This window comes from Leuciscus leuciscus (assembly GCF_965113295.1).
Source record: "Leuciscus leuciscus genome assembly, chromosome: 7".
In the NCBI taxonomy this organism is placed as follows: domain Eukaryota; kingdom Metazoa; phylum Chordata; class Actinopteri; order Cypriniformes; family Leuciscidae; genus Leuciscus; species Leuciscus leuciscus.
The window spans coordinates 360,904-386,640 of NC_138731.1; the positions used below are offsets into that span (position 1 = coordinate 360,904).

Sequence of the window (25,737 nt, forward strand, 5' to 3'; positions counted from 1 at the left end):
GTTTTTAAGACCCAATGTTGTAAAGCAGTTTTTTTAAAGCAGTTTTTTTTTTTTTTTTTTTTTTTGGCTATCATTTTTTATGAAGATCATGCAATCATGACCATGCCGATTACAGTATGTCACTCAGGCTTCACTAACGTGATTGGTACCATAGACTATAGGCTACCATAGACTGCCATCAAGGCCTCAATGAAGGGGATTATGTGAACAGAAAGGGGGTTCACAATGTAAATGTGCAGCCCAGTTACTATTGGGAGTCTTAATATTCCAGATTAATAATATTATATCAAATAAAAAAAAGTCAGTTGACTAAAATCTTCCCATATCACAAATGTGAAAGCAAAATGGCCAGGATCTGTGCATGACTTAAGAATTTTCAGAGATTCACATTTATGCACATTATTTGAAAGTGGTAAGGAAAGTTCCACAATTAAATATCAAGCTCACTGTATTACATACACTTATGCTGATCCTAACAGAACTGCATTTCTTCATAGGAGATTATGACATGTTCCTGCCTGCAGACAGGTGTTTTATGACCCCATTCCCTGACCCAAACCAGTTACAATGCAGTAGCCAGGACAAGGGCACACAATGAAATGAACTTTGGCTAACTAAAGGGAAGATTTCAGTGTCTGATGAGTCTGAGGTTTGCACACCTGACAGGGCCTGTGACATTGCTGCATGTGCCATATTACACAACATTGCCAAAAAAAAAAAAAAAAAAAAACTTTTCATTATAATATAATGAAAAGTTTAATAAAAGACCAATATACTTAGTTCCTTGAGTTTTATTTCAATTGTTCTTTGTAAAGAAAAGCCAGTGTTCAAGTGCCTGCAACAAGAGATATTAGACACATGCCTCATGCAACAAATAAAAAGGAAAAGTTGTCTATCCACTGCCCACCTGTAGGCCTATGTCTCCTCTGTCTGTGCAGACTCTTCTGTAGGCCTTTCTGGAGATGTGGAATCCTGACACTTATATTGCTGCCATAAAGCATACAAGTATAAATGAAGTAAAGTTATTTATGCACTTGCAGGTAGGCTAGTTCCTCCATATGACAGTTATCTGAGAGGGTTTATTCACTGTCCAGTGAAATGGAAACAAATGGACATTACAAAGTCTTATACTTTCTTTCCTTTGGAAAGTTATAAAAAAAATGTCCACTTACTGCACATATTTCAGCCACCACTTTCTTGGGAACAGATACAAGTGTTGGTGTATTATGTAAAAGTGCACAAAAGAGGAAAACACAATGTCATTATATGAACTACACTCTGGAAAAATATTTTTACATTAATATAAGTTTATTAGTTTTGTCAAAGCAATTCATCATTACTCAAGATTTAACAGTTGAAATGACTATACAGCCTTAATTTAATGCAGCAAAAATTATTTTACAGTGTAGGCTACTAAGATCTTTTCTTCTTTTTTTTTTTTTGCTCAGCCTTTTTCTTGGTTGCTTTTATAAACAGACAACCATTTATTTAACAGTGTCTTTTATAAAAGAGACTATAATATAACAAAAAAATTACCATTATGTAGAATATTTTTGTACTTCACTTTTGTTTGTTCCCATGTTCTAGTGTGGTGACTCTGACATTACAATGAACAAAGTAATTATGCAATTATTCAAATACAAAAATATAGGCTAATAAGTGATAAAAACATCTAACATGGCCACTTCTAACGGATTTAAATTGTCTGCTACTTTTTGCCAGCCCTCTCTCCTGGCTTTTGCAGACTTTGAGGTGTTCCCTGGCGTTTTGCATTAAAACATTAAAATTCTGAATAAACTTCGACTATTAGTTCTTGCTCTGCTGAGGAGAAAAACTGAGCGCGCTCTTTGGCCACGCTGAACAGCCAATAGCAGCGTTGCTGATCAATGTTTCTACTATCGATACATATCCCCTTTTAACCCAGCGCATGAACGCGCAATTATCTCAGATAACTCAATCCAGCGATACTAATCATATCCGGCAAGTGTGTTCGAAGAACCGAGTTAGCCAGATCATGATTAGCACGATGATATTATCTTGGATGTGTCATTTGATCTCGGATGTAATAAGCAACGTACGAAGAACGAGCCCCAGGTAGCAACTGACATACATTCTGTGACGATGTCATCATGAAATAAATAAATAGCAATGAAATGATTATTTGTCCTGCATTTATCAGTCATCATTCATCTGTAAAATAAATCTGAGATCATTATCCACAAATATAAAAAGAAAAAGCCTATATTATATGAATCTACACAGTCATCATAAGATAAGTGTCCGAACCAAGATGGCGACGTTTTTAGTCCAGCCCCTAGTTACCTTTATCTGGATGACGTGTGTCGCTCACAGAAAGATGGCGGCGGCTGTCGGGAGGCATTTGATTTTAGTTTTTTTCTTCTCCAACAAAAAAAACTAAACAAAACAATTTTGAAACACTTGAAATTGTGGATCTTGTGAAAATACATATTTGAATGCAATTCTATGCGTCCTGTCGTATTGAATGGTTGGTGGTCTATTTAAGAGTGATTATTATGGGTATTATTGTATAGATTACTGGTGTAAAATCATTATCTCATTAAGTGACGGGTTTTGTGAATTCAGACTACACAAGATCTTTGTACGTTTTCTTAAACTGAAACTTAAATAAATGACAGAAATCCTTTCTGGCACCCCAGCATATAAAAAAACCCAAACAAGGAGTGTGGGAAAACGTTACAGTACACAAGACTAATATATATAAATATATATTGTTGCAACCCCTTGGGTCTCGAGAGCCTCAACATATGCGTTAAGCGTCCTTTAATTCACCACTCATGACAACGCAATGTATTCAAACAGCATCTTTATTCCATACACAGCACCGTGAAAACTATATTAACACAAACACAAGATCCACAATTCAAACATAGACTCATAACATGATGAATTGCATAAACATCACAAACATTACATTGTGCAACAAACATTCATTAATTTCTTTAATTACAATCAACATACCTCTCTATGCTCCCCAAGGAGTGCAAATCAAATATGATAATCCTTTCATCAACATCAGATGTGCGTCAAATTCACATAAAGCATAAAATCCACATAAAAACAACATAGGCTCAACGATCAGCGTCCAACATTCATGTCCGCCCATCATTTTATTAAGCTTACTATGCCACCTGATCACTACGGTGTTCGAGAAAGGACAATTTCAGCACAAGTGTTCACGAATTTCTGATTACAATTTACACACACACACACACACACACACACACACACACACACACACACACACACACACACACACACACACACACACACACAGGTAGGTACATTGAAGACATTCAAGATACAAAATTCGATCAATTTGTTTCATAACCCAATTCATATCTTTTTTGTTATATATATATAAATAAAACACATAAGATTTTAATATAAAGTTCTTATAAGTTTTAATATTTTATAATGTATTAATTTCAGAGTTAATATACAATTAACAGGAACAGTAGACAATAACAAGACAGTAGCTTATAATTTAATTACTTGTTTAATGACATATTTTTATTAAATGAAGGCCAGTATCACTGATACTAATACATAAACATTAATTATATCCATTCAACATTACAGTGTAATTGAAAGCTATCAATTAAAGAAAAAAGAATAATAATTTAAGTGAACTTAAAACAATCCTCACATAAACACATAATAAAATGTCATATTTACCTGTGCCCTGTGAAATATACAGAAATTAAATAAAGTTATCAAACAGTCTGCACTGCATAAAATATAAATTAAATATAGATTAATCCTTATTAAAACTACAAAAGTTCTTTAGTCAAGAGCAGTGAGCAATTTTATCTGTTCCCTTTGTTTTTTTATTAACATTAATGACAGAGAGAATTAGTGGCTGTTGCCACTTTAAGATTCTGATGCTGCCGCACATGACGTGGATCTCACACACGTCCAAGTTTCTCACAGCTATTTACTTTCATTTAAGACTTTGGTTAACGAATTTAGGACTGGTCTTATGAGGATACTCAACAAAACGGACAGTTGGGCATAACTGTGATTCTGATCTGAACTGTGAACTTGATTCTGGTATGCTGTCTGTGCGCACGATACTGGTGCGCGTCTTTCTGTGCGTCGAGTCTATTACATAAACAGGACATTAATAGACAGCGAGTTCTCTTTTGTTGTGTTTGAATGGTTTAAAAGCATTTGCATGAATAAGAGCGTGATTATATAATGTAACGCTAGTCAAAGGATGAAATAAAAACCGGATGCTGCGTTAAAAAAATTGTTTTCTCATTAAGCTCTTCATTCTAACAGAGAGAAACTGAAGAATCTGGATAAAGCCTAAATCCAGCATATAGAGGTTCAGTAAATGTGGTGTTGAATGTGTGCAAGTGAATAAGTGTGTGTGTTTCAGAGACACTGTAGAAGGACAGCTTGCCGGCTAACCAGTCCAGATACAATCCTACTCTATTAGAGGGGGGAGAAGGGGTAGTTAAGTTGGTTCTCTTATTACTGTGCCAGGCAGAGTATTTGTTATCAAAGCAGACCAGACTCCAGGACATTTCATTGAGCCCAAACCTACAGTCACTTCCTGTTCTTCTGATTCCTTTATACGTCACTGACAATCCAGCTCCCCTTGCACTCCATTCAGCCTCCCAGTAATAGCGTCCAGATAGACTCTCTCTACACAAAACTTGTTCAAAGCAGTCAAATCTCTCTGGATGATCAGGATAAGGCAGCTCCTCTTCCACCCGTGTCACCTTTCTGTTCCCCTCAGACAGAGAGAGATGATTGTTTGCCGTGATTGCATCCAGTGTAAGATCACAGGTATCTGTAAACAAGGAGAGAGATTGACAACTTTGTGTGTATGTGTGTGTGTGTGTGTGTGTGTGTGTGTGTGTGTGTGCATGTTTAAAGCAACAAAAGGACCTACATTTTTGTAGTCCTGGTGTGATTCTGAAATGTTCTCCATGGTCCAAACTAGAAAGAACACAAACACACAATATTACATTGTGCACAAAAAAAATGCAAACAAACTGTTTTTGTTTGTTTAGAATATTTTCTAATAAAAAAACAAATGTGAAAAGTGGGAGTCAGTTTAACCCTCTGGAGTCTGAGCGGTTTTTTGGGCCCTGGGGGTGTTCTGACATGCTCTGACATTTGTGCTTTTTTCAGTTGCTTATAAACATATTAATGGCAAAGGTGTAAATTCACTCTATATAGCACAAACAGGACTACAATAATATGTGAGCCACATGTATGTACATGTTTTCATTTTTGAGAGAATAATGTTTATGCGTGGTTATCGAAAAAACTAAAAATTAAAGTTTTTGAAATAAGGCCACAAAACACATACTAAATATGTCGCAATAAGACTTGACTAATGGATGTCGTCGCCTATAGTTTTTCTTCAAAATTATGTGAAAATAGTCTTGCTTTATCGTTCACATAAAACCATACATTGATTTAAATTGATGTAAAACAGGTTTTGCTTGGAAAGCCAATATGCGAGGGGGGCGTGAACGAGGAGGGGTTTACACCTTAGAATACAATGTCCCACCCACTCTGCATAATGATGAGCCATTCACTCAGGTGTGACACTGACTGAGCCACAATGCAAGGACAAAAGATATATTTAGAAGAAGACTTATATTGACCATTTAAGATTTTGCTTACATCTATCTTGTAAATATGTTTTGCTATTTTATTAAAACGGTTACAATTACAACAATAATTACAATTTCAACAATATTTCAAGTGTACTCTTTCTTTGTAAAAAAAAAAGATTATAGGCCTACATTTTATCTAGGCTATGTATTCATTAGTTTTAATATAGCCAACATTGGAACAGCTAACATCTTATTTGATGACTTTATTTTTGACAAAAATAGTATTTTATATATAGAAATTGCTAAACAAAAGCTTATTTGATGTGGCAGTATATTCTACAGTAAAAACTGTACCCAAATCTAGTCAACAAAATGTTGTCTTTCATATTTCGTCTGACTGTAACGTTTTTACTCATCTCAGTATAGCAATACAGTTTGCTAAAACATCATCATTCATTCACACACACGATTTAAATTTAAACTGTCTTTGCCAGCTGTGGTAAACAGCGCGCATCTCTGCCGTTTATTCATTCATAAACAGAAACCCACGTGAAGAAATTCACGTGAGAAGGAAAAAACTTACTAGTATTCCTCAGCTCGCTCCTCGATATACCCGCACTTCTGAGGGACATTTTCCATTAGTATTATTCCTCACAGCGCTGCAAGATGGTGTAAAGTAATGATCTAAATAAACTTGTGTGTTTTCTCGAGCTGATGGGGGCGTTCACAGGATTGCCTCAGCCATTTGCGTTTGAATAGCGCGCGCTCTCCGTGGGCGGAGTCACATTACATTTGAATTAGCTGTAATGAGGTCGACTGGAATCGCTCTCTTTTAATACAGATTTCACAAGATGAGAATATTTGTTTTTTATATAAATTACTTCATTTAAAAGAAGAGAATTCAAGCTTCATGCCTGTGTGTCTGTATGTCTGTTTGACTGAGTATTCGCTGAGTTATTGTTCATTTTCGGACGCGTTTCAGAATGGACTTCACTGGCAGAGAGAAGGCAGAACTCGCTTCGTGTTTATTTTTCTTTATTTGGCAAAAAGCACAACACTTTGTTTTTATTGTGAGTATACACAAAAATAATACACATTAAACAGAATCGATTGATGTATGAAACTCCTATGGAAAATCAAAGTCAACAGAGTATTTATGAGTTTCTTTTACACTAATAAAAAAAAAGCGAGCTGGTATCGCCGGCGATACCGTAGACCTCAGGGGGTTAACACGCCCTAGGAGCGTGTGTGTATCCTTAACTATAGTTTGAGGACAAACTTGTTATTTCTGACAAAACATTCCTTTGGGGACATTGTGGATGTGTTTTTGGTAAAACAAACTGATAAAGTTAGTTTTTATTCTAAAATTGCAAAAAGGGGTAGGGTCCTTATTTACAACAGATTGCATTACACTTACAGAGGTAAATGTGTCAGTGCATGCAAATATAATATATAATTATTTTTACCTCAATAAAAATAATTCTAGTTCCATGTGCAAATAGTTTTTAAAAAATACATTATTTTGCATAATTATTGCCATAAAACACCATCACTGCTATGCTACATACTTGAGTATCTCCAGTTTGCAGTTTGGATCCTTCAGTCTCTCTGAGAGCAGCTTTCCTGAATCTCCTGGATGATTGTAGCTCAGATCCAGCTCTCTCAGATGTGAGGGGTTTGAACTCAGAGCTGAAGACAGATAACTACAGCCTTCTTCTGTCACCATACAGCCAGATAATCTTTAACAGAAAACAAGTTGAGGTTATTAGAATAGACAGTCTACAAAGAGACAAAAGTTTCAGAGTTTTTTTTATTTATTTTTTTATTCTGGTATCAATTAAATACAAATGCCTTACTGTACAGATTTGTTTGTGTTTCCTTCAGAATTTCACTGAACGTGTGGTTAAAAAGCACATTTCATTTCTATTCGCAATCATGATCGTTTAGTGCAGATGTACTTCTCTTTAGAAACATTGCTGATTTCAGAAGTGACAGCTCATAATTAGTATTGTGGTAAATAAAGCGACCTCTAATGGACTGATGGAGAAAGGCAGGAGTTGGGCATGATGATACTCCTAATGCCCAAGGTTACAGCTCAACAAGAAGTGTTGTTTCATTTCATGTGAATTTAGAAATAAATGAACACAAGTTATAATGACAGTACACATTTAAAGGCAGGACCTAAATAATTAAAGACCAATCATGGGAATATTTTTAGTTAAGGCTTTATTTTAATCTTCATTTAATACAAATATTCTTAAATACCTCAGAATCTGCAGCCGACAGTTCGAACTCTTTAGTCCAGCAGAGAGCAGCTTCACTCCTGAATCCTGCAGGTCATTGTTACTCAGATCCAGCTCTCTCAAGGGAGAGTCTGATGATTGTAGAGCTGAGGCCACAATCTCACATGACTGATCAGTGACTTTGCAGTCAGCAAGACTGAAAGATATTTTTTTTTAAATTAATAGATTTTCTGATCAAATGGTACTACAGGGATCAGCATGACTGGTCTTCAGTGAACCCAAGACAGGCTATGTTACACCACTCCTTTTCTCGCTCCAATGGCTGCCAATTGTTGCCCGTTTCAAGTTTAAAGCAGTGATAATGGCATATCTTCAAGAAAAGCCGACACAGCTTTTCCATGAACACTTAACTTACCTGTTAATCCACTTCTCATACAAAAACAAATTTTCACTGTTTGTCTTAACTCTGTCCCTGTCTTAGCTTGTACTTATCTAAGTGAATTCAGCAGCACTTATGTTACTAAAAAGCAAATTAATTACACCAAAAGTTGTGTTATGCAATACAATATCTCAAGACTAAATAGTCACATTATTAACTGCACTGACTCAAATAAATTTGTACTCACATAGCTTTTCTGCAGTTTCTCACAGATGGTATCAGTCTTCTTCTACCCTCATCTGATGTGTTGTATTTCTTGAGGTCCAGCTCATCCAGCACCTCCTCTGACATCTGAAGTATGTAGGCTATTGCTGAGCAGTGAGCAGCAGAGAGTTCATTTTCTGAGTGTTTTTCTGATTTCAGAAACTCCTGAATCTCTCGGTGCAGAGTCAGATCATTCATTTCAAGCAGACAGAGGAACAGATTGATGGATCTTTCAGCAGAAAAAGTGTTTTTCCATTCTTTGATTCTGTCTTTAATGTAGTTAATTGTTTCCGTGATGCTCTCTGAGCTGTTCTCTGTGTGTGTCAGTAGCCCCTGTAAGAGTTTCTGATTGGACTCCAGTGAGATGCCCAGGAGGAACCGGAGGAAAAGATCCATGCGTCCATTCTCACTCTTTAGAGTTTTATCCAGTACTCCTTTATGTAAATTATGAAGTAAATCAAAAACTTTCAAGGCATCAGAAGTGTCATTTACATAGCAGTAAAAGACATAAAAGGCAGCAAGAAACTCCTGAAAGCTCAGATGAATGAAGCTGTAGACTTTCTTCTGATAAATCACATATTCTTCCTTAAAGATCTCAGTGCAAATCCCAGAATACACTGAGGCCTCAGTGACATCTATGCCACACTCTCTCAGGTCCTCCTCATAGAACATGATATTTCCACGTATCAGCTGTTTGAAAGCCAGTTCAGCAAGTTTCACAATCACTTCTCTGTTTGACTGCAGGAGTTTCTGTGGATCACTCTCATCTCTCTCATCATACTTCTGATTTCTTATATTTGTCTGAATAATCAAGAAGTGTATGTACATTTCGGTCAGAGTTTTGGGTATTTCTGTACAGTGATCTTGTTTCATGATGTTTTGAAGCACAGTGGATGAGATCCAGCAGAAGACAGGTATGTAACACATGATGTGGAGGCTTCTTGCTGCTTTAATGTGTGAGATGATTCTGCTGGCTTGATGCTCGTCACTGATTCTCTTCCTGAAATATTCCTCCTTCTGAGGTTCATTGAATCCCTGAATCTCTGTCAGACGGTGGATGTATTTGGAGGGGATCTGATTGACTGCTGCTGGTCTGGAGGTGATCCAGATGAGAGCAGAGGGAAGCAGATCTCCTTTCATGAGGTTTGATATCAACACATCCACTGATGAAGTCTCAGTCACATCAGAGACTTTCCTACTGTCTGAAAACTTAAGTTTAATTTTGCTTTCATCCAAACCATCAAAGATGAACACAACTTTACACTCATAAATCTTTGAGTCCAGATCTTGAAGTTCAGGATGAAAGTCCAGCAGGAGTCTGTGAAGACTGTACCGCTCATCTTTAATCAAGTTTAGCTCTCGAAATGTAAGCACAAACATGAAATCTACATCATGATTGGATTTTTCCTCGGCCCAATCCAGAATAAACTTCTGCACAGAGACAGTTTTTCCAATCCCAGCGATGCCTTTAGTAAGAACAGTCTTGATTTGATCTTTCTCCTCACATCCTGATTCAGGTGAGGCTTTAAATATGTCATTGCAGTAGATTGGAGTGTCTTGTAGGTGTTGTGTTCTGGCTGTTTTCTCTATTTGTAAAACCTCATGTTCTTCATTCACTCCTTCTCTCTCTCCCTCGATGATGTAGAGCTGTGTGTAAATACTGTTCAGGAGGGTTTCATTCTCTTGGAGTTTGATTCCTTCAAATAAGCTCTCATACTTCCTTTTCATACTGGTTTTGTGTTTCTCTTTGACTCTCTGCAAGACATCATCCACTAGTTGGTGCAAATCCTGCTCCAGATCTCCAGTCTCCAGCACCAGTGTGTGCAGGGCTGGTTCTGTGTAGTGCTGCCTGATGTGGGTCTGGGAGTAGAATGCATCGCAGGTCATACAGGACTTTACAGCTCTGGGCTTCCTCTCACAGCCAGCAGCACAGAGCATATCGGCAGCTACAGTGGAGCTGTGAGCAGAACCGACAAAGAAATACAACCCCCACTCACTTTATTTCTCAACCACACTAACTCGCACACACACTAGAGTGATGAAACACTGACATCCCAAAGTAAAAAAAAAAAAAAAAAAAAAAACATGCTAACTAGCTTTTTATCTTGTCTAAAGCAGTACAAAGAGCAGCTATCTCAGTTACCTTTTTAAAAATTGAAGGATTTAATAATCATGATTAATTGCACCTAACATGATTAAATCACAGAAAAATCTGCCATTATTATTATTATTATTACTACTACTATTTTCACAGCTCTAGCCTTACCTCGAATTAGAGGTTCCCGCTCCATCACTAAAGAAAGGAGGTTTGATCATGGAGCTGTTACTCTTCATAGACACACAGCTAGAGACTGGAGATGCTGCACTCTGGATGTGGTGTCTGGAAATATTATGTTAAGAAAGTAATATAACTTAGAGGTCAGAGGTCACCATTTCATCATTAAACATAAAAAACTAAACCTTCAAATCTACAGCTCTCTGGTTTATTTATTGGCTTATTTTACATTTGAAGGCTGATTTTGTTAATATAAAGGGGAAAGCATCAGGATATAAATAAATAGTTTACCTATATTTAGAGGTTCCCACTCCATCACTAAAGAAAGGAGGTTTGATCATGGAGCTGTTACTCTTCATAGACACACAGCTAGAGCCTGGAGAAGCTGCTGTCTGGGTCTGAACAGCATCCTCCTCCTCTCTCTCATCACAGAGACTCATTATAGAGGCAGTTCCCTCCTCTTCTCTCTCCTTGGGACGTCAGTGCATCTAAAATGGAGCTCAAAATAAGGCAAAGGCTCTACATATAAAGCACAAATGACTTCCAGAGCATTTTGGTTACTGAGGTAACCCTCGTTCCCTGATGGAGGAAATTGAGACGTTATGTTGACTGACAAATGGGGTCTTCACTTGGGAGCCCCGATCACCTGAGTTTTAGAAAAACGGCCAATGGAACTGGCAAGTGGAATTTGCATGCCGAGCCACTCCCTCGTACAGTTTTATGCTGAGGAGCCGAGACGAGGGCCCCGGCCATTCAGTGGTGATTTTTATCTGTTTGATTCTTGTAGCACTTTGAGATTTGATGTCAAATGTATAGTACATTATAAATAAAATTCATCATCATCATCATCAGGGTTGTGGCAGCGGGACATAACGTCTCCATTCCCTCCATCAGGGAACAAGGGTTAGATCAGTAACCAAGACATTCCCCATCTGTCAGTCACTACAAACGCTGTGTTGACTGACAAATGGGGTCCCTATGGAAAGCACCAGAACCACTTAACTGTGTTACGAGTGTTGCAGATGCAGATACTGGCAAGCCATAGCGTGTCATTTTGGCAACTATTCCAGTTTAGTTGTAACCTACCCAGCACCCCACGTAAACCCAGATGATAGTCCTCCATGCCAATGGGATTACCATGGAGATGGTCGCAGGTGATAATCCTGTGTCACAGGAAGAGAGCTTTGGTTCTCAATACCCATTTCTCAGCCATGACCAATGTTTTTAACGCTGGGGTAGCATACCTAGTCCAATGGAGAGGGTTGTTAAAGGTTGTATCAGCGATTTCAGGCCCAAAAAAGACCCAAACATAAATGATCACATTCATCTAATCTTTCCTAACGATCCGCTAGCTGCCCGCCCCATAAGCATGCTGTCCAAAAAAAAAAACGCGTCTCTGTAGGCATTATGTTTGGGCCTGAAATCGCTGATACAACCTTTAAGGAGGCCACATCCTACACGCAGGGAGGAACATGAGGAAATACACATATGGACCAGGGCTCGAATTTCGGCGCGGGATTGCGGGTATTGCGCATCATTTTAATCATTCCCGCAGGTCTCCCATTTATAATGCGGGAAATTCCCGCAAACATTGATTCACTTTAGCATGTAGGTTGTATTAGTAAATTAATCCACACAGATTATAAAATCAAATCAGTCATTTTAAAACTGTCTGCGAGACGCAATTTCACAAACAGCGTGAGTGATTCAGCGGTGCTGCGTCTTCTATCTCTTGTCTCTTAAAATGTGTTGCACAAGGCAATCGTTAAGCGTGCAGCAGGTGGCGATAACACTCGCGTTTCGGGAGTCAGGATAGACGGAATTGTCACTTGCATAATCGGGCCAGCATTACATTAGTGATGCTCCGATCAGCATTTTTGGGGCCGATCACCGATTACCGATCACCAAAATCATGATCTGCCGATTGCCGATCACTGCCGATCACAGAATGGAAATATGCTAGAGTCAAGAAAATCTTGAAGAACCACCAATATTTATTTAATTGTAGTTAGAAAACAAGATAACATAAGGCTACTGTAGGCCACCTTTTCCAAATAAGGCACAGTATAATTTTTCAAAACAAAGAGGGGTCAGGCAGACTACAATGGATGTAGTTGAGGAACTAACTACATCAGATCCAAAAAATAAAATAATGACAATGACATTTGAGGTTATTAAAACAGTAAGTCCCGCCCCTCGACTGCCAAAAATAAAAGTGTTCGAGCGAGCAAAATCAGCAGGCGAGAGGAGATCAAGCGCGAGCGTGTGGGGAATGATCATGCGCGCGCGCGAGGGCAGAGATGTCATGCGCCCCGCGCAGGGTTTGAATGAGCTCGCGAGTTCCCGTTTCCTCGCGCGTAGATCTGTTATCCTCTCGCGAATGTCATTTACCGCTCGCGCCAGCATCAGTTGTGCGCTCGTTTATAATTGCCATTGAATTGCCGTCATAGGAGAACTCATTTTGCCACTGTTAAGCAAGCTCTGCTCTGCTGTTGTGTTGCCGCGCATGCGGAAAAGTTGCGCGAGTTATTTACGTCACATGATCGGCTTTTTTGATCGGCGCTTTTGGGGGTTGCCGATCAAGCTATTTTTTGCCAATATCGGCTGATCAAGATCGGCGGCCGATCAATCGGAGCATCACTACATTACATCATGAGTAACTAAAGTTTACCATTTGCACGTCTTTTTAAGTCTTACCAGTGTAAACATTCACGCGATTTTAAACTATTCGGTACTTGCGCGCTGTCTGAGAGATGTTTTTTTTTCTCTGCACACATACATAGAGTAAAGCCACCTCACAAACAGCTCGCGGGTAGTGATGTATGTCTCGAGACCACTTTTACGTGGTCTCGGTCTTGTCACGGCCTTGACGGTCTTTGGTCTTGGTCTTGTCTTGGTCTCGGACCTCTCGGTCTTGACTAGGTCTCGCTGTCTCAGACCGACATAGTGGTCGGGGAATTTAGCAATACAATACTACAATATCCACGACGACACAACGTTCGATAATGCAACATTATTATCCGCAACGGAAACGGATTGAAGCGCGCGTCCGAGTGAAAGTGCGGCGTGTGCGCGAGCCACACCAGAAAACACTTTATCCGCGCCACTGATCGCAGCGGCAAGGATCACTTTGATCACTTGATTTAAAAAACACATATCAGTGACATGATGGGTTTTAACTTCATTCAGGAGATGTTGGGTAACTGCACAACTGACAGATGACTTTGAGCGCACCGCCAACGGTGTGTGTGTGTGTGTGTGTGTGTGTGTGTGTGTAACCATAGCGACAAAACGACCAACTTTCGGATCCTGCACTTAAGCCTATAATTTTAAATACGTTTTTAAAAATTGAATTATGTATTTAAAAGTTGCAGAATGGATTCATTTGGAGACTCCGAAATCAGCAGAGATAGGCAGGCATTTGCTTAGATGAATTTGTGACTTTGATATCTCTCTGTGTGTGTGTGTGTGTGTGTGTGTGTTGTTTGATTACAGTATTGTATTTAAGATGGTGTTAGACTAAATAAATGGTCTTTTAAATATCATCTGCATATTTCCGTTGTGTTGACTAAACATTAGGCCTAATCCAAGTTTACAATTGTGTATCTTTAATTTGATGTCACAATTTCATCTACACATTAAGTATAATTTCAATTGGTTACATATTTCACATTCTTTAGACAGTTGTTGGAGGAGCAAGATGGTGTTGGAGGTGTTTGATGTTTTGTCAGATGAACCAGTCAGTACCAGTCATGTCAGTCCTCAACAGTACACAAAAGTTAAGGGAGTCTCAATCCTCTAATAGTGCAGTAACAGCCGTCATGCAGTTGCTACACATAGTTGAACTCACCCAGTCTGCAAAAACATTTACAGTGAGCTCACAGTCACACACATGACATGGTCTGTCTCTGTATTGTTCTGCCTGTGTAGTTGAAGTAATACTAATATGTATTGAATGTAAACTGCGGCTGAACCCTAGTATGCTGCTGTTCTTGAATTCATACAAGTTGCTTAGCTTCAACACTAGTCTGTTTTTTTTCCCCTCCGGTCTCGACTTGGTCTCGGTCTTGACTTGGTCTGTCTTGGTCTTGGTCTCGATACCCTCTGGTCTTGGTAGTGTCTTGGTCTCGGTTTAGGCGGTCTTGACTACAAGTCTACTCGCGGGTAACAAAGTTATTTTTAGTGGATTATATCGCTTTAACAGTCAAAAACCTGCGAAAATTATGTCAATTTCGGTCTTAGTGAGTATCCTCTAAACACAGTTGGTTTTGTCAAGTCAAGTTTATTTGTATAGCGCTTTTCACAATACATATTGTATCAAAGCAGCTTCACAGTTTTAAATTAAAATAATACAACAAAGTTTGTTTCAAGAGGAATTTATTGATTGATAAAATTAAATTAAATATCCCCAAAATATCGGTTATGTCTTAACCCTCTGAGGTCGAGAAACGCGCCCCCGCGTTTTGCTGGATTTTTTTCACATAGCAGCAACATAAACTTAAATTACTCCGTCATTTATGGTTATACAGAAAAAAGAAATATAAAAAAATAATCTGTGATATTTCTACTTTTGTATGTGTCCACTTACAATCAAATCAAAACATTGTGCTTTTGTAAAATAAAGAAAATAAACAGGGTGTGCGTTCTGCCTCTCCGTCGCGGTGAACTTTTTTTTCTTGAGCACGTCTATAAACTGAAACAAAACTCAACGAATACTTGTCACACATTTATGAGCCATACACCTTTATAAACATTTAAGTGTGTACTTTTAAATGATCGGATTCAAACTGAAAACAAATATTCTCTGTTTAAGTAATTTGTATAAAACCAACAGGATGTCCAGTATCTCAAACGCTTGCTAATTATTTTTTAATTCGACACGCCCACTCGCGCAAAAGAGATTCACATGCAAATCTCCACATGGGACGCGAACGCCCTCGTTACCTCAAACACAAAACACCAAAACACTTCACAAGTCTCTGCTTTTCGTCGAGTTTGGAAGACACGTCTGAGCTTACATTGGATTTAACTCAGAAGAAGAAGAACGCGATTTGAAGACAAGAAAGATGTAAGGTAAGAAATTCTTACTTATTAGTTTATGGTATTGTTGCATAAACTTCACATTGCAGTTGAACTGTTGCTAGATATATGGTGAATATTATACTATTTAGACCCGTGTTTACTGTTAAATACTGTTTGTGGATATCTGCTCAAACATAGATATGTATAACCATAATGTTTAATATTTTGGAGCGCGATGGCGTTTGAATGTATCATATTTTGGAGCGCGCTGTGGGTTTGAATGTATCATATTTTGGAGCGCGCTGTGGGTTTTAATGCATCATATTTTGGAGCGCGATTGCGTTTGAAAGGAAAAATGCACCAAACATTAGGCTTTATGTTTTTACTATTATCTCATTTCATATCATCATAATGAATGGAAACATTTGAAGTAACATATGATAATCAATATATTTTTCTCTAGCGTAGTTGTTCTTGAAATCTTTTGGAAGATTTAATTTATTGTTATTATTATTTTATGCAGCACTGCGTAGCCTATGCCTACAAGGCACAACAAACCTGTTGTTCATTATATATTGTTGGAAACGTGTGTGTGTGTGTGTATTCTGTGAATTTTAAAAAGAAATTTTAACCAGAAAAATCTAAAATCTATTCCCAAAATCGTGCAGCCCTATAGTTTCTCTTGATATCATTATGTTCACAGTTTTTTTCTTTTTTTTTTTCTTTCAGGGACCAGATGCAACTGAGTCCTGCTGACTTCAACATTCACATGAGTCTCTGTACATGAACATGGTAAAGTGAAAATCAAACACCTTGGAAATGAAAGGTATGTACAATGTTTTTAGGAATGGCACAAAGGTCTCTGTCTTTGGATCATTGTTTTCAATGTGCTCTTTTGTCATTTGTATTTTTGGATTGTGTTGTGCTGTAAATAAATCCAAACAATCTAAAAGCCATTCTTTTTTAAATCTCCTCATTCTTTGTGCAAGGTTGCTCTGAATGACAGGGCCTGATCGCTCCTAATAGGGCAGTTAGGGGAGTGTCTTTGTCTTTCTCAGGTGTTAAAACCTTACATATTCATGAGATGATCACGCCTTTTCGCATATGGCTTTGTCACACAAAACACGTCTTAGAAATTTTAAATCAATATATTGTCTTATCTGAATGAGCAGTCAGGGTGATTTTCACATAGTTTTGGAGCAAATATTCTAGGCTATGTCATACAATTTTCAAAAGTCTTGTGAAGAAATAATCAGTATGGGTTTCATGGCCTTATTTCAGTGAGAATTTTTTTTTGTATTTTCACAAACCACGCATAAATGTCATTATCTCAAAACTACAAACTTTTACATACATGCTGCTGATATATTATTGTAGCAGAGTTTGTGCTGAATACAGTGTAATCAGACTTTAGCCATGAAAATGTCACTAGTAACAGAAAAAACCACAAATGTCAGAGCATGTCAGAACACCTCCATGGCCCAGAAAACAGCTCAGACCTCAGAGGGTTAAATAAGCATAAATCGCATGTGACCGTATAATGAACACAGGATCCGTGCACTAGCACTTAAAGTGACAGCAGCCATACGTGTCTGTCATTAATTTGGAATCAGGAATCAGGATTAATAGCCTATGTATTTAATTTAGTCAGGACTAAAATACTACCCAGTGTTATTTTACATTTGATTACTTTATTCAGTCTCTGTAGTATTTCTGAATACTAGTGTTAGACCTAAGCAAAACATTTTCTCTTTATTTCTCTTTATTGGGATCTTTATTCTATTGTTTTTATTTGTGCTACTTTTTTCAATTTAATTCAAAGATTGAAATCAAGCTTCCTTGAGTTGTGTAAATTCTTAAGAACAAAATTACCCCATTGTAAAAATGCAATGAGTGAGTATACATTTAGGCGAGATAAATGTAATAAAAAATAAATAAAAAATTCCCCTCCATAAGAATCACCCATTTTCCAAAATGAAATTCAGGCCCTGGGGACTCACCCGTGGGGCAGTGCATCATATGGAAAGATCTGCGGTAGGCCCAGACAGGGATGAAACTAATACAGATGCAGAGATGTGGCAGCACAGAATCTCCCCAGGGAGACACAGGTTTACCAAATGGGAAACCATACCATGTAAGAATACACATATGGGATAACCAAGGGGGAATCACAACACATGGAGCACATCTAGCCCAGTACTGGGTCTGACCGAGCGGGCATTCACTTGAGTACTGGACCTGGCATGGGACTCCTCCGCCGCATCTGACTACCAGAGGATGCTCAGAGGAAACTTAATCCAGGGTTCAAAAAGTGGGGAACTCACCTGGAGATTAAAGAAGGGGCTCGTATCCCCCCCTTAGAAGGGAATGGTGCTGCAAGCGAGACACGGAGCCAGCCTACCCACAAATTAACAAACACATTGGAAGAAACCGGCTCAACCAAGAGATTGTGGAATCTCGCAAAATGTGTTAGGTGTCGCCCATCCCGCAGCTCTGCAGATGTCTTCTGGAGAGGCGCTGCGACAACACCCGGGAAGAGGCAAAACTTTGAGTGCAGTAAGCCCTTACTCTGAGGGGGCATGGCTCGCCTTGGGATTGGTATGCCAAGACGATGGCATCCACTATCCAGTGGGCCATCCTCTGCTTGGAGACAGCATTTCCCTTCTGCTGGCCTCCAAAGCATACAAAGAGCTGATCAGAGCTTTATGCGCGAATGGGACATAGCTGACCGAGTAGTTTAAGTAGTTTGGACTAGTAACCAAAAGTCCAAATCATAGTCTCTGCTGCACCAATTCAACTGATATAAATACTAGTGTAGAACATTGCAAAGAAACCGTGTCTATTCCTCGTTTAGTGAGATCAAATAATAAATCTAATGCAGGATCTAGGAAAAATCTAATTGTTATTAAAACAGAAAATGTTGCTATTAGTAAACAAAAACTATTTCTAAAGCTAGGTCTTCTAAACATTAGATCACTCACACCTAAGGCAGTTATTGTAAATGAAATAGTCACAGATAATAGCTTCGATGTACTTTGCCTTACTGAAACCTGGCTTAAACCAAATGATTATTTCGGTATTAATGAGTCTACTCCTCCTGGATACTGTTATAAGCATGAGCCCCGTCTGATTGGTCGTGGCGGAGGTGTTGCAACCATTTATAGAGATATTCTAAATGTTACTCAGAAAACGGGTTATACGTTTATTTCATTTGAAGTACATGTACTAAATGTTACGCTCTTAGATGTTAGAAAAACATCCCTATTATCTCTAGCCTTGGCTACCGTATATAGACCGCCAGGGCCTTACGCTGATTTCCTAAAAGAGTTTGCAGATTTTCTCTCAGACCTATTAGTCAATGTCGATAAAGCATTAATTGTTGGAGATTTTAACATACACGTAGATAATCCAAATGATGCGTTAGGAGCTGCGTTTACAGATTTATTAAATTCATTTGGGGTCAAGCAAAACGTCACCGGACCAACACATCGTCTTAATCATACACTCGATTTAATTATATCACATGGAACCGATCCAACCGATATAGATATCATTCCACAAAGTGATGAAGTCACTGATCACTACATGGTAACTTGCATATTACGTACTGCTGTAATATGTCATGCGGCGTCGCGTTATCAACCAGGCAGAACAATCCTCCCATCCACCATAGATAATTTCTTAAATTGCTTATCTAATTTGTCTCAGCTGCCGCCTGAACCCAAACAAACAGATGAACTAGAAGAACTAACTAGCACTATGAGCACCATTCTCTCTAGAACATTGGATGTGGTTGCACCTATTAAATTAAAAAAGGTCAGAGAGAAAAATAAAGCACCATGGTACAACAATACTACGCATGTTCTAAAGAGAGAAACCCGTATTTTAGAGCGTAAATGGAAACAAACTAATTTAGAGGTCTTTAGAATCGCGTGGAAAGACAGTATGTCACGTTATAAAAAGGCCCTAAAAGCGGCCAGGGCTGAGAACCTCCGCAAACTAATAGAAAACAACCAAAATAATCCAAGGTTTTTATTTAACACCGTGGCTAAACTAACAAATAAACAGACGTCACCCGAACAAAATATTCCTTTACAGTTCAGTAGTAATGATTTCATGAACTTCTTCACTGAGAAAATTGAACGTTTACAATTGTGGTTCTGATGCTTTCTATCTTCAATCGCGCCTTATAATTCAGCTTCAATTATCACCCCACAAGAACAATTACAGTGCTTTACAACTATAGAACAAAAAGAGTTAAATAAACGTATCACTTCATCTAAAACAACAACATGTGTATTAGATCCTATACCAACTAAACTACTGAAAGAAGTGTTACCTGTAGTGGAAGAGCCTCTCCTCAATATTATTAACTCGTCTTTATCTTTAGGTCATGTTCCAAGAACATTTAAACTGGCAGTTATAAAACCTCTCATTAAGAAACCACAATTAGATCATAATAATCTAGCAAATTATAGACCCATTTCAAATCTTCCATTTATGTCTAAAATATTAGAAAAAGTGGTGTCCGCTCAACTGGGCTCTTTCTTGCAACAAAATGATATCTATGAAAAGTTTCAGTCTGGATTCAGACCGCATCATAGCACTGAAACTGCGCTTGTTGAAATCACAAATGATTTACTTTTAGCTTCTGACCAAGGCTGTATCTCAATACTAGTTTTACTTGATCTTAGTGCTGCGTTCGATACTATAGATCATACATTACTCTTAGATCGACTACAAAATTATACTGGTGTTCAAGGACAAGCACTAAGCTGGTTCAAATCATACCTATCTGACCGCTACCATTTTGTCTATTTAAATGGAGAAAAATCGATCATAACTCCAGTAAACTATGGAGTGCCGCAGGGATCTGTATTAGGCCCTCTGTTATTTTCAATATATATGATGCCACTTGGAAATATTATAAGGAAACATGGAATTAGTTTCCATTGTTATGCTGATGACACTCAAATATTTCATCACGGCCGGATGAAAACGCTAAATTTTCCAAATTGACAGAGTGTGTTAAAGATATAAAAGATTGGATGACGCGTAATTTTCTTTTATTAAATCCAGACAAGACAGAGGTAATACTTATCGGTTCAAAAAACCGCCCACAAAACCTCGCACAATACAACTTTAACATCATAGGATGTCCTGTTACTTTATCCTCTACAGTAAAAGACCTGGGTGTTATACTCGATTGCAACCTGTCTTTTGAAAATCATATTTCATATGTTACAAAACAGCCTTTTTCCACCTTAGAAACATTGCTAAGCTACGTAATATGCTATCAGTTTCTGATGCAGAAAAGTTAGTTCATGCATTCATGACCTCGAGACTGGATTACTGTAATGCTTTATTAGCTGGTTGTCCTGCATCCTCAATAAACAAGCTACTGTTAGTCCAAAATGCCGCCGCTAGAGTTCTTACGAGATCAAGAAAATATGATCATATAACACAGATTTTATCATCACTGCATTGGTTACCTGTAAAGTTCCGTATTAATTACAAGGTATTGCTACTGACTTATAAAGCACTAAACGGCTTAGCTCCAGTCTATTTAACAGATCTTCTATCGCCCTATAATCCATCGCGCTCTTTAAGATCACTAAATTCAAGGCTTTTGGTCATACCTAGGATATCCAGAACCACCAAAGGAGGGAGAGCATTTTCACATTTGGCTCCAAAACTCTGGAATAGTCTTCCTGATACTGTTCGTTGCTCAGACTCGCTCTCCCAGTTTAAAACTAGATTAAAGTCTCATCTCTTCAGCCAGGCATTCATATAATCCTACAGTTCAAACTACAATCCGGCCTCTAGCTCATAAATGCCAGAGGAGAACTGGCCCCCGACTGAGCCTGGGTTCTCCCAAGGTTTTTTTTTCTCCATTAGGTCACCTGATGGAGTTTTAGGACACCATTAGGTCACTTGATGGAGTTTTTCGGTTCCTTGCCACTGTTGCCTTTGGCTTGCTCAGTTGGGGATATTTTGGGGATATTTAATTTAATTTTATCAATCAATAAATTCCTCTTGAAACAAACTTTGTTGTATTATTTTAATTTAATACTGTGAAGCTGCTTTGATACAATCTGTATTGTGAAAAGCGCTATACAAATAAACTTGACTTGACTTGACATAGTAATGCAAGGGCTGGGACTACTGCAACTTGGAGACTTGATTGTGCTCGATTGATTGTTGATCGATTGCTCCTGTCTGCTTCGTTGCCGCCGCGTTGGTTTACGTCTGTAAGCTTCGGATATCTTTCCGTTTTGAATCATTATTTACTATCATTCCTTGTCGTTTATATTGCTAAATATAGCTTACTCAACATCACACATTAACCTGACATCGCTAGCTTCAATCTAAATCGTTATTGCTAGCAAAACACGCTAGTAATTAGCGTGCCATCCATCTGTCCGATCTTTATTTATTTATTCATTTTTTTTCGCGCGCCTTTTACAAGTTCATCAAACATCTTAGGTGAGTAGGATCAGTCAACAAACACGGTAAGTCATGTCATCTTCTCCTCTTATTGTCACTTGCACCTCATGTAACATGTATAGCATAGCCTTCTCTGTCAGCACAGGATTTACATGTGATAAATGCAGGGAGATAGTAAAGCTGACGGGGAAGATTTCAGAACTAGAGACACGCATCCAAGCTTTAATCGAGGATAGTAAGAGTGCAAGGGCTTTAGATACTGCTTTGGATGCGACTAGCTTAGTGAACTCTGTACATTGTTTGGTTCCGGCTGTAGTAGAGCCCGTGCAGCAGGGCAACTGGGTGACAATGAGGTGCTGTAGTCGCGGGACAAAACACCGCTCTTCCGTTCGGATTACCATAACAAACAGGTTATCCCCTCTCAGTGAAACACCCACTGAGAATCCTGTTGATTTTGCCCTAGTTATTGGCTATTCTATTACACGGAACATGAAAATAGAGACACCAGCCACCATAGTCACATGTTTGCCGGGAACCAGAGCGCCTGACATCAAAGCAAATTTAAAAGTGCTGGCTAATGCTAATCGTAAATTCTCTAAGATTATTATTCATGTCAGCACTAATGATGTTCGACTCCGCCAGTCGGAGATCACCAAAATGAATGTTAAAAAGGTGTGTGAACTCGCAAGTACGATGTCAGGCACTGTAATTTGCTCTGGCCCCTTCCTGTTCGCAGGAGTGATGAGATACTTAGTAGGTTGTCCTCACTCAATGGCTGGTTGTCTAAGTGGTGTCCGCAAAATAATATAGAATTCATAGACAATTGGAAAAGTTTTTGGGGCAGACCTGACCTGTTGAAAAGAGATGGTATTCATCCCTCCTGGGATGGTGCTGTTCTTCTCTCTAGTAATATGGCACATAGTCTTAGAGCTCAAACATGAATTGGGGCTCAGGTCAGGAAGTAGACAGACTGGCTAAACCGACCGTCTGCTAGCTGTCTCTCGTCACTGAGGTCAGATAAATCCCATCACATAGAGTCTCTTTCACCTAGATATCACCATATACAGACTGTGTCTGTTCCCTGAATTAGGAAATACAAAAAAAATTCCAAACCCATCTAAGGTCAAAAATGTAATTGATGTTCAACAGATAAAAAACAGATATAATACAAATGAGCAAATAATAAAGCTTGGGTTGCTGAATATTAGATCCCTTACTTCAAAAGCACTTATTGTTAATGATATGATTACAGATTATAACCTAGATGTGCTGTGTTTGACAGAAACCTGGCTAAAACCAAACGATTACATTACTTTAAATGAGTCCACCCCGCAAGATTACTGTTATAAACATGAGCCTCGTCTGAAAGACAAAGGGGGAGGTGTTGCTGTAATTTATAGGCCTAGTAATAACTAAATCAGCATACTATCATCTGAAAAATATTGCAAGAATTAGATGCTTTGTTTCCAGACAAGACTTAGAGAAACTTGTGCATGCTTTCATCACCAGCAGGGTGGATTATTGTAATGGACTCCTCACTGGCCTTCCCAAAAAGACCATAAGACAGTTGCAGCTCATACAGAACGCTGCCGCCAGGATTCTGAGCAGAACCAGAAAATATGAACATATCACACCAGTCCTCAGGTCTTTACACTGGCTCCCAGTTAGATTTAGGATTGATTTTAAAGTATTATTACTGGTATATAAATCATTCAATGGCCTAGGACCTCAATACATTGCAGATATGCTCACTGAATATAAACCCAACAGATCACTCAGATCATTAGGATCATATCAGCTAGAAATACCAAGGGTTCATTCTAAACATGGTGAGTCTGCTTTTAGCTATTATGCCAGCCACAGCTGGAACCAGCTTCCAGAAGAGATCAGATGTGCTCCTACAGTGGTCACATTCAAAGCCAGACTCAAAACACTTCTGTTTAGCTGTGCATTTACTGAATGAGCACTGTGCCGCTGTTCGTCCGACTGTTTGTACTGTACTGTATTTTACTCTATTTTTCTAAACTGTTTTAATTATTCTTATTTCTTTTAATTATTTTAATTTCTCCTATGTCAGCAGGGCATTTAGCCCGAAACTGTAAATGCCCACTCAGAAGGTGATAATGTGAAAGTGATTAATGTGGGTTTGAAAGTAGAACAGTATTTAAATGACGATATTAATAGTTCATCGAGATGGCGCCGCGGATGGCTGCCTCGGTGTTGAGCTCTCCAGTTGTTACACTGTTTTTGTTAGTTTGTCCTGTTTTATGTTTGTCATTCGCTATCAGTTATACCAGGGACGAACTGCTGAACATTCGGCAGTGCACACCAACTGATCACCAACCAGTTTTTGATTCTTCTGGCGTTTTGCGGAACATTGTCGTCGGTTGCGCCGCTGCACTGTGGAAACAGTATAAGACGCGCAGGCGTGGGAAGCGAGCCGGCACACTCGTTAAGCTCAGGCAGCGCGGATTCAGAACGGCGCTGCCTAGCATCCATCTGGCGAATGTCCGCTCTCTCCCTAACAAAATGGACGAACTACTTCTGCTCTCACGCAAAAACAAGGACTTTACCAACTCTGCTGCTCTGTGTTTCACGGAAACCTGGCTGAACGAAGCCATTCCGGACAGCGCGTTACATCTACCGGACTTTCAGCTGTTCAGAGCGGATCGCAATATGGAGTCAACGGGGAAAACGCGCGGTGGTGGGACATGCTTTTACATCAACTGCAAAAAAATCTGCTTTTACATCAACAGAAGGTGGTGTACTGATGTAACTGTGTTAAGGAAGATGTGCTGTCCTGATGTGGAAGTGCTTTTCATTAACTGTAAGCCGTTCTACTCGCCGCGGGAGTTTTCCTCGCTCGTTCTCATCAGTGTTTACATTCCACCGCAAGCACACGTGAGTACGGCGCTGCAACAGCTGGCTGATCTGATCACAGAAACAGAACAACAACACCCGGACTCTGTTCTTATCATTCTCGGAGACTTTAATCAGGCAAAACTCACACGTGAACTGCCTAAATTCAAACAGCACATTACATGCCCCACCAGAGACAATAATATTTTGGACCATTGCTACACCACAACAAAGGATGCATATCGCTCCGTCGCCAGAGCAGCTCTAGGACTTTCCGATCACTGCCTGGTTCATCTTCTACCAACTTACAGGCAAAAACTTAAAACTGCTAAGCCAGTAATAAGGACTGTAAAGAGATGGACCAACGACACAGAGCAGGTCTTACAAGCCTGTTTTGAATGCACTGACTGGAGTGTTTTTGAAGCTGCTGCCAGCAATCTGGACGAGCTCACAGAGACTGTAACATCATACATCAGTTTCTGTGAGGATTTATGCATCCCTACCAGGACTTACTTATCATTCAACAATGATAAACCATGGTTCACACCAAAACTCAGACAGCTTCGTCAGGTCAAAGAAGATGCCTACAGGAGTGGGGATAGGATCTTGTATAATCAGGCCAGGAACACA

At 38.9% G+C, this 25,737-nt stretch overlaps 1 protein-coding gene across 3 annotated transcripts in view; it reads right to left on the reverse strand.

Moving 5' to 3' along the window:
- Positions 1 to 2,828: 2,828 nt before the first annotated feature.
- The window catches only part of LOC309502700 (NLR family CARD domain-containing protein 3-like), an 83,251-nt gene continuing 60,342 nt past the window's right edge, over positions 2,829 to 25,737 (reverse strand). The window contains exons 1-8 of one of the 3 annotated variants that reach the window (XM_082175173.1): positions 11,866 to 11,989; positions 11,071 to 11,267; positions 10,771 to 10,884; positions 8,488 to 10,461; positions 7,884 to 8,057; positions 7,187 to 7,357; positions 4,943 to 4,989; positions 2,829 to 4,840 (exon numbers count right to left, since the gene is read on the reverse strand). In XM_082175173.1, the coding sequence (XP_082031299.1) occupies positions 4,317 to 4,840; positions 4,943 to 4,989; positions 7,187 to 7,357; positions 7,884 to 8,057; positions 8,488 to 10,461; positions 10,771 to 10,884; positions 11,071 to 11,219 (3,153 nt within the window). In that variant the 5' untranslated portion in view covers positions 11,220 to 11,267; positions 11,866 to 11,989 and the 3' untranslated portion in view covers positions 2,829 to 4,316. Of the gene's footprint in view, positions 4,841 to 4,942; positions 4,990 to 7,186; positions 7,358 to 7,883; positions 8,058 to 8,487; positions 10,462 to 10,770; positions 10,885 to 11,070; positions 11,279 to 11,865; positions 11,990 to 25,737 lie in introns of those variants that run through there. The other 2 variants (XM_082175172.1, XM_082175171.1) reach the window with 2 other exon arrangements.